Raw genomic sequence first — 13,134 nt, forward strand, 5'->3', positions numbered from 1 at the left:
TACACAATGTTTAGTTATTTTACAATTTAGACCTTTTCTATACTGTTGTGATGTCTTGTGATGTCCTATTGCCTTTGTTTTCCTCAAGAACTAATCGCCTTGTTCATTTTTCTTAGGACAAGACCAGTGCTCTAAGCCTGAGCAATGTGGCAGGCGTATTCTATATACTTGTCGGAGGTCTGGGTCTGGCCATGATGGTGGCTTTGATAGAATTCTGTTACAAATCACGGGCAGAGTCAAAACGCATGAAACTTACAAAGAACACCCAAAACTTTAAGCCTGGTCCTGCCACCAACACTCAGAATTACGCTACATACAGAGAAGGCTACAACGTGTATGGAACAGAAAGTGTTAAGATCTAGGGGTACGGTTAAGGTCTAGTAAACTAATCAGCCTTATGTTTCTGTGTGTTAACTTTTGTTGTTGTTGTTGTTCTGTTGTTTTTTTTTACTTTGGTTTGACTTTAGCATTGTGTTTTGCTACTATTTAGTTACATGTAAACAATGATTGTTGTCTCTTATCAGTAAGCAGTACTTTTTTCTGAAAGCATAATTAGAATTAAGTTATTGTCTATGGCACAAAAGAACAAAGAAACAATTCTTAGAGCATTAGTGTTGAATACAAATGTATGTGAGTAACATGTGTGACCCACATGAATAACATTTAACTGTTCTACTAGGTATAGTAAAAGTAAAACAACTGAAGTTAATCTCAATGACCCATTTCACTGAGGCCAAGATATCAAAATATATTTCAATTGCTGTCAAGTAAACAAGAATATTAAAACATGAATGAAACATTTTATGTTATTTTACTCATACTAATCTTTGAAATTTGGGATGCTTTTGTACTTAGGACATACCTCAAGCAATACTAGCAACATATCAAATACTCAATAGTTACATGTGCCCCAAGGCTACCATGTTAGATAGTATAGTTCTAAAGAAAGCAGATATTCTGGATCTATGGTTTAAACTAGGAAATAAAAGCAGGATCCTGCCACCTCAGGTAGGGAAGTTATGGTTTTTCTAATTAATCAGTGGGAGCATGAAGCAAATTTCTTAATCTTTGAGTCCCTTTGTTATCCCTTCCTTGGAACTGATGGTGCTCAGGTAAGTAAGGGTCTAGGTTCCTTGCTGCTGACCAAATCAAAATTAATACTTAGGAAAACCTGACCCCCAATAACTCCTATAAGTTATTAGGCAAGCATGTATTTGAATAATGCCTCCATTCTACAAGTATATCAAAGAATAGTTTTACCACCTTCCAAGTACATTTGCCTAACTGACATGCCTATGGAAAGTGGAACAGAACAATTAGCAACTTCCTATTCCTTATTTTAAATGGCTAACTTAGAGCTCATTAGTAAATGTTAATATACTCTAATTTCTATTAAGACTTCCACACTTGAGCCTCTTATATGTAAGCTTGCAAATAAATATTTAGTCAATTTTTAGACATTTTATCCAAACAAATCATTTGCTATCACCGTGGAAAGCACCATTTTATTTGATGAAGTTGCTGGTTGTCCTGTTGGTCTACAGATTGCAGCTACTACACACCCAGTACACTAAACTAACCTGTTAACAAATTGTTTCCACTATATTTGTGAATGTTCAACCCATAAGTTCATCCGTCATTAGCACTATTGGCATGCAATCATTTAACGTTCTCGTGTGCTAGTGCTTTTAGTTGATGATACAATTCAGTTGGGGACACATTATTTGATTTTTTTTTGTAGGACTGTAAAGGAGCCATTTCAATCTAGCACAATTGCTGCAAATCCCAAGGAGTTGAAGTTCAATTATCTAATGCATCTTAAGAATGTATAGCAGTTTTCCCAATTCTGTCACAACTCTTCCCTCAGTTGCGATGAAACAAAGCAGGCAGTATTTTCTCTCAGGCACCTAAAACTCAATCACAGCAAGTGGCTTGTCCAAGGCAATACAACTAGGTAGTGGCAGGGTGAGGTACAACCCTGCCTCCTCAATCTGTAGTCTGCTAGTCTTCAGGAAACTCGAGACCTTAGTGCAATTTTGTCAATTTGAAAAGAGATGGTAAGTTTATGTCACAACTGTTCATGAAGGCCATCAGGTGGCTCAGCAGTTTTAGAGTGCTTGTTGCTCTTGCTAGCATTCAGTCCCCAGCATCCACATGGCAGTGAACAGCCATATAGAACTCCAGTTTGAGGTGAGCCAGTGCCCTCTTCTGACCTCCATGGGCATGGTACATATGTGATGTGCCACACAGACAAAACACTCACGTACAAAACAAACATAAACAATATAGATATCATTAAAAGCCATTTGGAAAGCTGCATAGACACTTCATACCCCACTTTTGTACATGCCACTCCATATACGACTATACATATTCCTAGTTTCCTGGAAAAGAATCATTTACAACAGATCAAGACTCAAAAAATTATGGTCATGGGGCTAGAGAGATGGCTCAGTGGTTAAGAGCACTGACTGCTCTTCCAGAGGACCCAGGTTCAATTCCCAGCACCCACATGGCAGCTCACAACCATCTGAAGATCCAGTTGCAGGGGATCTGACACCTTCACACAATGCACATAAAATAAAGTTATAAAAACCATAAAAATATTTTTAAAAAAGAATTACGGTCATACTTTCCAATTATTATATACAGTCTCTAGTTAACTCCCTAGAATAATGTTTTTCAATCCCAAATTACACGGAGATCTTCTGAGATTGAGGATTCTAACAGATTCTAGAGAAAATTTTAGAAGCAAGAAGGGATGGGAAAGGGGAACCTGGAAGAGAAAGGGAGGAAAGAATGGAAGAAAAGGGACAGAGTGGGGAGGAGAAAAGAGAGGAGAAGGGAAGAGGTAGAATTAGATTATCAATCCTTTGAACGTGTCATTATAGTCTTAAATTAGAGGCCATAGAATACCATATTAGATGGAATAGCTTCAAAACCTAGCTTGCTATAATTTGTAGCTTTCTGGCTTTCTTCTAGTCAGTTTGGATGTGCTACTATTGTGGAGCAAAATTCTGGATAATTAAGGTAAAGATGTCACTTTAGCAGACACCAGTGCCATCATGGTTACAGCTCAGTTACCCACTTCTTTAGTAGTCATCTCTGGCACAATAAAGAAGTCCTAGAAGAACCTCTGTATAAAAGAAATTCCCAGCCCATTCTGCCCATTTCACTATGGGATTTAGTGCCTCCCCTATTCACCTATGATTTCCAAACAAGTCCTACAATATCTCTACACACCTTCTGATCTCTTATCTAGTTTCTAGTTTTCTGAGTTGACCTGAGTGGTCATGGTCTATTCCGGGACATGCGCGTGAAAAGGTACCCTGAAGTTTTCCTTGTCTTGCTAATTATCAGAGTCTGCTTCATGAGTTTATAAGACCATTAAGTGATTAGAAAGTGTGCTCAGTCTAAGTCACCCAGAAGAATAAGATCCAATAAAATATGTCTAATAAAAAAGCACCTTAGTAAGGCTATAGAGTCTCCATTCATTTTCTATGCCATACTTACTGGTCTCAGGAACAGATGTCTCAGTTTGGGATTCTGTTTAGCATCACTTGAGAGCAAAAGTTCTCTTCACAGCCTGTTATCTCTCTAAGTTACTGACCAGACATTATAGGTCACCTCAGAGGATTCCCTGGCAAGTGACTTCTCCTCACTGTTCCCTGCGGATGACTATCTTAACTGCTTTTAGAAATCGTCCAGTTTCCTCAAGACTGGACAAAACTACATCTAGCTTTTCTGGCTTCCTCAGTGATGTTTGTGAAATCCCTCTCATTGGAAAGACCTCACCAAACCTGGAACTGGGGGGGAATTTCCATTTTTCCTCTAGGTCAACTCTGTTCCATTTAATGAAATATTAATATTTTCAAAGGGATCAACTTTCCTTTGGCAGCCTATATGTAGATATTCTTTGAGTGGAAGAAAGGTTGCTATAGGGGCTTATTCTGTAACCCACATTGACCTAAAACTCACAGCAACTCTCCTGTCTCAGCCTCTGAGTACTGGGAATCATAGACGTGAGCCATCAGGCCCAACTTGCATAGACATTCTTGATGGAGATTTTTTTTTTTACCGCTTAAGAGAGTTATTTCTAAAAAGAGAAAGAAGACTAAAAATTTAATGTCAAGTGGAGACAAAGTTCTGAATAACTGAGGCAGTGATGTTCTTTTTTTCTCAGAGGGCTTTTATCTCAGTAGTGATGCTGTTTCCCCTCCTGCTGTTTAGAAGCAGGAAACAGTTACTGAGAGGTCAAGTCCCTTTCTTAGAGTTATAAGACCAGATATGGATGTATCATTGACAATAAGAAAAAGAGAGAGTTGACTCCAGATAAGGATATACTATTGATCAACTATAAGAGAGAAGTAACTCCAGATAAGAATATATCATTGACCATTAAAAAGAGAGAGAGAAATGACTCCAGATAAGGATAGATATACCATTGACTATACAAAATAGAGATGACACCAAATAAGGATATGCCATTGACTATAAGAAAGAGAAATATGACTCCAGATAAGAATATACCATTGACCATAAGAAAGACTCAGGACTTGGGGATATAGCTTTTCCTACTTCCATGTTTGTTAACTTTTTGGCTCTTTGCACACACATTTAACATTCTCACACATTTTTATTCCAGAACCAGGGTTAGATAATGATATTATTCATTCAACCTAAATTCAGGGTTCACTAAAGAGAAACAAATGAGTGTTCCATTAGCATACAGAGAAAGGTGATTGAGAAGGGGTGTGATCCTGAGTTTACAGAGTCAGGGGCAATAGATCCCTACATCTAGTCAAGGCCATAAAAATGAGAGGACTACCAGTATCCTCTCAATCAGGCCACTAATTTCAAGGCAAAGCACCTTCATGGGTTTCACTGCCATTGCCTGTTCTCTAGAATGTGCTGTTCCTTTAAACTCCTTGTGTTACATTCAGACTTTAAACACTAAGGTTGAAGGTATTGAGAGAAATGAACAGTCCCCAATCAGGGAACAAATAAATTTTCTTCTCGTAGTCAAAACGGATTTGAATTCAGTAAGCAGTAACTTCGTGTACCCTGTGTCCTGGGCTGGGAAAACAATCCTGGTCACATCTGCAATCAGAATATACTCTGCAATGTATTTGTCCTGACTACCTCTATTTAAATGTCACTGAAACGTTCTAATATACCTACACCCTGAGTGATTAAAGTCTTGAGTTAGATTTCCTGCATGTTAGTATAGCTCACACCTATGATGGAAAATCACCCTTATTTAATATATTCCAAAGCATCTGCATCCAGTTGAAAATCTTAACCGACCTGCAGTCAAGCTGGGGGTGGGGGAAGGCTCCAGTAATGCCAGTTGAAGAGAACAATCACTTTTTTTGTTGTTGTTCAAAGTGAAGTGAGCCATTAGTAAATGTCTTGGTTCCCAGTAAAATGTCCCTTCACATTGTAATGTCCCCTTGCCTTTGCAGATCCCTTTCCACTGGAAGCAGGCAATGAGAGGAAATCACTGAAAATGTGGCTGCTTCAAGGATCCTGAGCCAGATTTCACTTTCCTTGGTGTCGGGAATGACACGAAGATTGCTGATGGTGCAATGACCTTTCAATAGGAAAAACTGATTTTTTTTTCCTTCAGTGCCTTATGGAACACTCTGAGACTTGTGACAACGCAAACCATCATTGAAATTGTTTTGCTTTGCTTGAAAAAAATTAAAATAAAACCAACAAAAAAGTGGACATGCAAGATTCCAGTATGCGAAAAAAATATTATAAAAAAATCAGTTCAACAAAAGCCATTGTTTGATACCACTGCACAATATACAAAACCATGTTCTTTAAACACACGCCACATACACCACACATACATGCACACACACACACACAAACACACACACACACACACAAATTTAATTCCAGTTCAGTAAACAGACCCATCTTAACTAAAAGAAGTAATTCCTCCTGATTTAAAAAAAAAAAAAGTCTGTCTCCCAGTGTTTGAGCAGACAGACAGGCATTTCTTCTAGGATCTGCTGACCACATGTGTTTGGTATTTGCTGTTGGTGGTGATGTTCTGTGCACCCTATTTCCTTTTGATGTTGCTAAAATGTGTATAGCTTTAGAATGTAAATGTGACACTTAAGAAAATTCAAATGCTTTGGGAAAGAGACTGAATGGTGACTTCAGTTATTGACTTCTTGCAGTGTCTTCGTGAAAAACTTCAGGAGAACTTCCCATAGTGGAAGTGAAGGGATTATTAGAGCTTTCGAAATTGACTTCTGTGTGTAGCAAGGGGTGGGCACCATCAGGCAGACCTCTTGGTGCTTTCCTAAAGCAGATCCCGGAGGCTTTCCAAGAAGCCTGGAATTACAGTTCACAGATCTGTTTTCCTTGATTCGGTGTGCATTTTAAGTCAACATAGCCGAGTAGTAAGCATTGAGGTGAGGGAAATGCTGCCTATTCTCCCAGTTGTGTTTGGAATATCTTTCTCAGAAACAACACTGTGTTTAGCTCTGCTTTCTCTGCTAAGTATGCCTTTCAAGTGTACAACACGGAGACAGGGCCGTGTTTCAAGGCAGGCCAGTGGGTTCAGACCACAGTTCTCAATCTGACTTTACTCTTGCTAGGTCTGTTTGACCAGCTGTTGCCTGTTACTGCCTGCCTGTGGCTCTCCGTCAGACTGCATGTGTCCTTTTCTAGTTTGCAAAGACTAAGATGCATTCCCAAACCTATCGCTAACCTGAAGGACCTCAGCATCACTCCCAGGTCCTTGCTTGGAGCAGTTTCTCTACTGACTCACTGAAGATCGCTCCACTGCTCCATGGGCTGTCAAGTAACTGTTGCACACCTGCTGTTGGCATCATCAGAACAGTCAGAGGAAACAGTCTCCGCTCACTAATTACCTCCTATATAACGACGTATGCTTTATGTAGTTCAATAGTTTGCTCTCATCAGTAACGTGCATTGGAAAGTTTCCAGACTGTGCAAATTAGGAGCCCACCTTCATTTCCCAAGTGTGACCCTTAGATGCTTAGTTGACTCGCTGCATATTTGCTCTCGTCTTTAGAAAAGAAAAGAAGAGGTCTCGTTCCAAGGAAACATTTCCAGAAAGGTGTAATATAAACTTTCATTCCAGAAAGTGTGTCATAAGCAAATAACTCACCTGTCAGATTTTAAATGGTATTAAATACAAAAGAAAGCTGTTGTGTTTTGTTTTGTTTTGTTTTCATGAAACTGTGATTTTTTCAACTTATGAATGCTATAATGTCCCAGTGCGGGAAGCTAACGCTGTGTGAATATGAAGTTGTATAAAACAAACCAACAAACCTAAACACAAATGTTTTCCTAGGCACTGTATAAAGAGAAATGTATGTTTATTGACTCAAATCAGTTTTTCAGAGAGGAAACTTTACTGAGATTAAGAAGCGGGTAAATTGGTTTGTTATTTAAAAAAAAACTTGCATGTTTAAAAAATGTTGATTGCTTCAAATTTCTACTATTAACTTCAAGCTATGGGATTTTGGCGGTAGTCACTTGAGGATCTTTTTTCCAATTCTTTTTGTTGTTAAAGCTGTACTTCAGTGAACAGAAAAATTGCCAAGCAAACTAATGGCCGTAAAAGTGTAAACTGCATGTACGGGCATAATTACTGAACCTCATTGCGATGAGGTATTGTACAAAGTTTTAATACATTTTGTAAATAAAATTGTAAAGAAAGAATTCTGTTTCTGCTCTTTGACTAGTTGCTGTTTCCAATTTACATGGCATGGATGCCAAGAAGTCATTACTCACTAATTAACTTCTCACCTGAAGCCCTGCCAGGGCTCTAATAGCCTCCTTACTATGAGGAGATTGCATCTCTCCCCATCCCAACTGCAAAGCAGTCAGCCTTCAGACTCCAGGCCCCTCAGCCAAACTGAGCCTCACTCCCACATTTGACGTTAGCTTGAGTTGAAGGCTTTACCCTCTCCTTCTTCACTTTCAACAACCATTAGGGATCTTTCCCCTCCTCCACTGGAGAACCTTTATTCAATCAAGACTCACCAATGTAGTATGGGTAATTAAAGAATGCAGGGGACTAGATTGGTCTTAAATTTCTGAGGGAGACATGAAAAGCTAATCATCAAGCCTGATTTGTAGATTGTGAACATGGAATGCAACTTTATCTGACAAAGGAAACAAGTTAAATACAGACCAGTTCTATAGTATAGTCACCCTAGAAAACAGGCAGTGTTGGTCAAAGGGGAAGAGAAGGAATATTTTTTAGAAGAGAGGAAAGTGCAAGCGAGATGCTAAAGAGATGAAGGTACAGGAATTCAGGAATGAGTATAGCAGAATTGGTGCCTAGCCCAGTAGTCATCAAAGAGGCTTCATCCAGCTGCTGGTGGAAACACATGCAGACCCACAGTCAAAGATAAGGCTGAGCTTGGGAAATGGAGCTGAAGAAAGGGAGGTAGGACTCTAGGAGTCAGAGGGATCAAGGACATCATAGGAAAGCCCACCGAATCAGCTAACTTTGACTTATAGGTGCTCACAAAGACCAAACCAATGAACCAGGGAGCCTGCATGGGACTGACCTAGGCCATCTGTGAATATGTGACAGTTGTCTAGCTTGGCCTTCTTGTGGGAGTCCTAACGTTGTGAGCAGAGGCTGTCTCTGACCCTTTTGCTGGCTCTTGGGACTCTAAAACTCATACTGGGTTGCCTTGCCCAGCCTTAATACAAGGTGAGGTGTTTATAGTCTTACTACAACTTGATATGCCATGTTTAGTCAATAGCCCTTTTCTGAATAGAAATGGAGGGGTGTGAATGGTCGGGAAGGCAGAGGGGAGATGGAGGATGGGACTTAGAAGAGAGGAGTGAGGAAAAACTGCATTTGGGAGGTAACATAAATAGATGCTGGTCTATTCATACTGTGGACAGCTTTGTCTGTAAGCTCCAGAATAATTACTACTGTCTTCCTTCTTCTCTGAAATGTTAATTAGCTGTCATATGACTGAGATTTTTTAAAAGCTTTACTTATTTTTATTTTATGTATACAAGTGTTTGCCTGCATGTGTTCAGCATGTACATGCCTGGTGCCCTCGGAGATCAGGAAAGGGCATTGGATCCCCTCAAACTGGATTTATAAACAACTGTGATCCACCAGGTGGGTGTTGGTAACTGAACCTCGGTCCTCTGAAGAAGCAGCAAGTGTTCTTAACAACTTGAACCATCTCCTGACACCGTAACTTAAACTTTATAAGAACCCCTCGACTGCTTTCTCTTTCTTTTCCTTAATTAAGACACATGCGACATTCACACCAGTAGAAAATTGATTATTTGGAGAGCAGATTCAGTGACAAGAGCAGAATGATGGTCACCTTGGGGGCTGATGAAATCAGATCAAGTTTTATTAAATGATGGCCCCAATTCTTTTAAAATAATAGATTTCCATTTTAAGGTGATTTCTAATTACTTTCATTCAAGAAGCTAATCTCAAATGTTGTGGCAGATAAGAGCGAGGCACTATTTTGGTTTAGGCAGACTCTAGGATGGAGGAAGGAGGAAGCAAAAAACATTACTTTTTATATTTCTCAAATTGGACTCTACATTGCTCTGTATTATGCTTACACTTACCATCTACGTCTGCCAAAAGACCCTGAGTTTCAAGTGACTCTTTTGTCCTATGCACAAAAGTAAAATGACTCTTGAGCTCTGCTTCAGTTTTCATGCCTTATTAAGACTCATATCCATGAGCAGGAGAGATAGCTGAGAGGTTAAGAGCACTGCTGCTCTTCCAGAGGACCTAGGTTCGATCCCCAGTACCCACATGGTAACTCATGACCGTATGTAACTTCAGTTCCGAGGGATCCAATGTCCTCTTCTGGTCACCACAGGCCCCAGGCATGAATGTGATGCACAGACAAAAACACTCAAACACATAAAATAAAAAGGTTTTTTTTTTTAAAAAAAAAAAGATGTTTCACATCTAACCATGCTCTGACAATAGAATAATCTTCAAACAAGAAAAGCAAATGTATTTAAAGGAGTTATTGATAAAATAATGGGCAGAACATATTGAAAAGTGTCTGTCAGCCATTAGTCAGGGTAAGAGTTGTCTATGACCCACAGAGATGGCATAGAGAAAAATCTAAGAAGCAAGAAGCAAAATCATCATTAGCCGAAACTCAGACACAATCAAAAGCTACATTAATATGATATTTCACAAGGATTATAACCCACATACAGCAAAATACCAACAAGATCTATTACTAGTAGAACTTACTCTCAAAACTAGAGCCAACATTTTAGCTATTCTGAGTTATTCCTCCATCTTGTCCCTCCCCTCTTGGACTGATCTTCTTGAGAAGCATATCATCCAGCAGACATGAAGCTCAGCAATCATCTACCTGCTTGCGATTACAGGAAGACAGATTTCTGCTGGGTATTCTCTCATGAATCTAAAGGCACTAGAAAAACATGTATGTTTCACCTCTTTCATTCTAGCCAGAAGAATAGATTCATTCATGGGTCAGAATGGTGAGTAGCACTAAATATTAGTGAAACCTGCCTCCAGATCTAAAAGTGCAAGGAGTCACCCTGCCTATCTAAGACTACGGTCACAGACAAGTCATTTACTCTCAGAGAAGAAAGCAGTCAGTTAGAATCCTCCAAAGGTGTCTACAAGGGTCCCGGTAGAGGATAGAGGAAGATAAAGGATCACTCAGTGTCTCAAACCTACCACCCACCCCACCCTGAGCATCCTCAATACTAGAGGATCACAAGGTTTGTTTAAATGAGGGAAGAGTTCCAAAGTGTCTGATAGTCATTGTCCTAACAACCAAAGTCATCAATGGGGTGATGAGAACAGATTGTAACTGTCTTCCTTTTTTCACTGGATGAAGAGGAGAACCTTGATTCTTGCCCTTGAAAGTCCTGCAGTCCTAGGGACAAAATAGATGCTGATAGAATCTGCATCAATTCATGTCCAGTTCTCTGCTCATAGAAAATGCAATAAGGACTCCAGAATGAAGACTCCTCCTTCATCCCTTCCCTTGCACTTGCTCTTTCGAAGACAGTCGGAGGGTGGGGAGAGTATAAAAAAATAGACCTTTCCTCCTGGAAAGCTATTAACACTAGCAACTGCAGAGTCAGACCAAGCACCTGTAAGCATCTAGCTGCTGGAAACCTCAGAAAGACCACTTTTCTGCCAGTCTGCCCACCCGCTAAGCAGAAGGGTTTTGCCTATTTGTTGAGCATGTTGCTCCAGCCATGGAAGTGTAAAAGAACCTGTAATGACAGCCTAAGAAATAATCCTCTCCCCATGTCAGCAGCTTTGACAAAATTACCCCTGCAGAGGCTTCATTGAGCTTCAGTCCTATAACCAAACTGTTGATTTACAATTTTCTTAATAAATATTCATTAAACCTGAACAAGTCAGTTAAACTCCAGTAGCAGCTCACAGAAAGCTTAAATGTAGGGAACATTGCAATCTTCTCCCTTGACCGTGCAAGAATTTCCCTGAGAAAACCAGTCTAGCCCTCCAGGATTTACATTTCCCCACACTTAGAGTATAACTTCAAAAATCTTGCCGCGCCCTCCATTTCTATTTTCTCAATTATTAGTATATTCTATGGAAACACCCCTCGTCGCAGTCACCAATGAACTAAACAGTAAGAAGTGGCAAAATTTGGTTTGTAAGTTAAAGTCAGGTCACTGTTTTACTGAAACACACTCATTTGTCTATGTTTCACCTATGACTGCTTTTCTCTTTATACAAGGCAGAGTTAACTATATGCAATACTACTGCTCACAAGGTCTCATACTCACTAACCTGTGTGCTACAGAAAAAGCTTCCCAATCCCTACCTGTCTTGTTTAATAGCCATTATCTTATTTGACGTCTTTCCAGACTTTAGTTTTTAGTAACTGGGTGTGGTGACGTAGTTATACCACTTGAAAGCTACAGTGTAAGACCTCAGTTTCAAGGTCAACCTGGAATTCTTGGCAAGACCTTTTCTAGAAAAAGAAAAAAATTCTATAAGTGATATCTTTTAAGACATTTTTATGAAGAATCAACTTGTTGTCTAATAATTTAGATGCTTCCAATCCTTCTCATCTATTATTACACTAATACAGTAAGAGGTGATGCTGATATTCAACATCATGTGTATCTAGTGAAAAAAGATCCAGATTTTTGGTGTTTATTAATCCACCTATCTCCTTACTTATAGGACAGCACCCTTCCCTGTTTCTTCTACTTGGCTGCTGTTAATTCGCTCCTCAGTCTACTATCTCTTTTTTGTTTTTATTCCTTATTTTATTTTGTATGTGTTCCTGTGCATGTGTGTATGGTGTTTACACGTATGTGTATATGTATTGAAGCCAGAGGTTGATGTCAGGTATCTTCCTCGATTGCACGCCATACTGGGGTAGAGTCACTCATTTGAATTCAAGGCTCCCTGACTCACATAGCCAGTTTATCCCAGGGATTGCCTGTTTCTGTCTAGTGAGTGCTGAGATTATGATGGGTCACAATGCCTCACATTTACATGGCCTATCCATGTAAAACCACACTGAGTTTCTCACGTTTGCGACACAAGCACTTTATCCCCTGCGCCATCGAACCAGCCCTGGTCTCCTAGCTAGCTCTAAATGTCAGCATTCTTCTGGCTTCACTACAGTTCTCCTTTCTTCCTACTCTGTACACTCTTTCTGGGGAATAACCCACAATTTGTATTTCCACCTGTCTTCACAAATCTTTATTCCTATCTCAAGTTTCTCCTGAGCCTCAGCCCCATTCTATGCAAATGACCAAGATCCTATTACTTAAATTATCCCATAAACTCATGAAATTTGATAACTCCAATATAGAAATTGTTGTCTGTTCTTATCCTCACTTTACTGTGACTGGAGCTCCTTCTGAGAGTGTATTTCTTGATTAAAGTTCTGTTAATGGGGGGGGGGGGTTAAATACAAGAAAAAATCTATGGAACTGTTTGTCAAATGTGACAAAATTGAGATGTGTAAAATTTGTAGATGTGACAATCTGAGAGAAACAACCTTTCACTCAAAAAACAGAACTCATATATGATAATGACACAAAAACCAAATGGGACAATTTAATACCAACTTGGAGAGGTAGAAGATGGAGTGAAAAGTT

General features: G+C 39.4%; 1 protein-coding gene across 2 annotated transcripts in view; it reads left to right on the forward strand.

The window, feature by feature from the left end:
* Positions 1-7,693, forward strand: part of Gria3 (glutamate ionotropic receptor AMPA type subunit 3) — a 272,274-nt gene extending 264,581 nt beyond the window's left edge. For both annotated transcript variants that reach the window (XM_050118848.1, XM_050118849.1), the window contains exons 15-16: positions 117-364; positions 5,466-7,693. In XM_050118848.1, the coding sequence (XP_049974805.1) occupies positions 117-362 (246 nt within the window). In that variant the 3' untranslated portion in view covers positions 363-364; positions 5,466-7,693. The remainder of the gene's footprint in view (positions 1-116; positions 365-5,465) is intronic.
* The last annotated feature ends 5,441 nt before the right edge of the window (positions 7,694-13,134 follow it).

The sequence above is a fragment of the Alexandromys fortis genome, unplaced genomic scaffold (genome assembly GCF_014885135.2).
Source record: "Alexandromys fortis isolate MF-2015 unplaced genomic scaffold, M_Fortis_MF-2015_v1.1 scaffold_114, whole genome shotgun sequence".
Classification (NCBI taxonomy): Eukaryota; Metazoa; Chordata; class Mammalia; order Rodentia; family Cricetidae; genus Alexandromys; species Alexandromys fortis.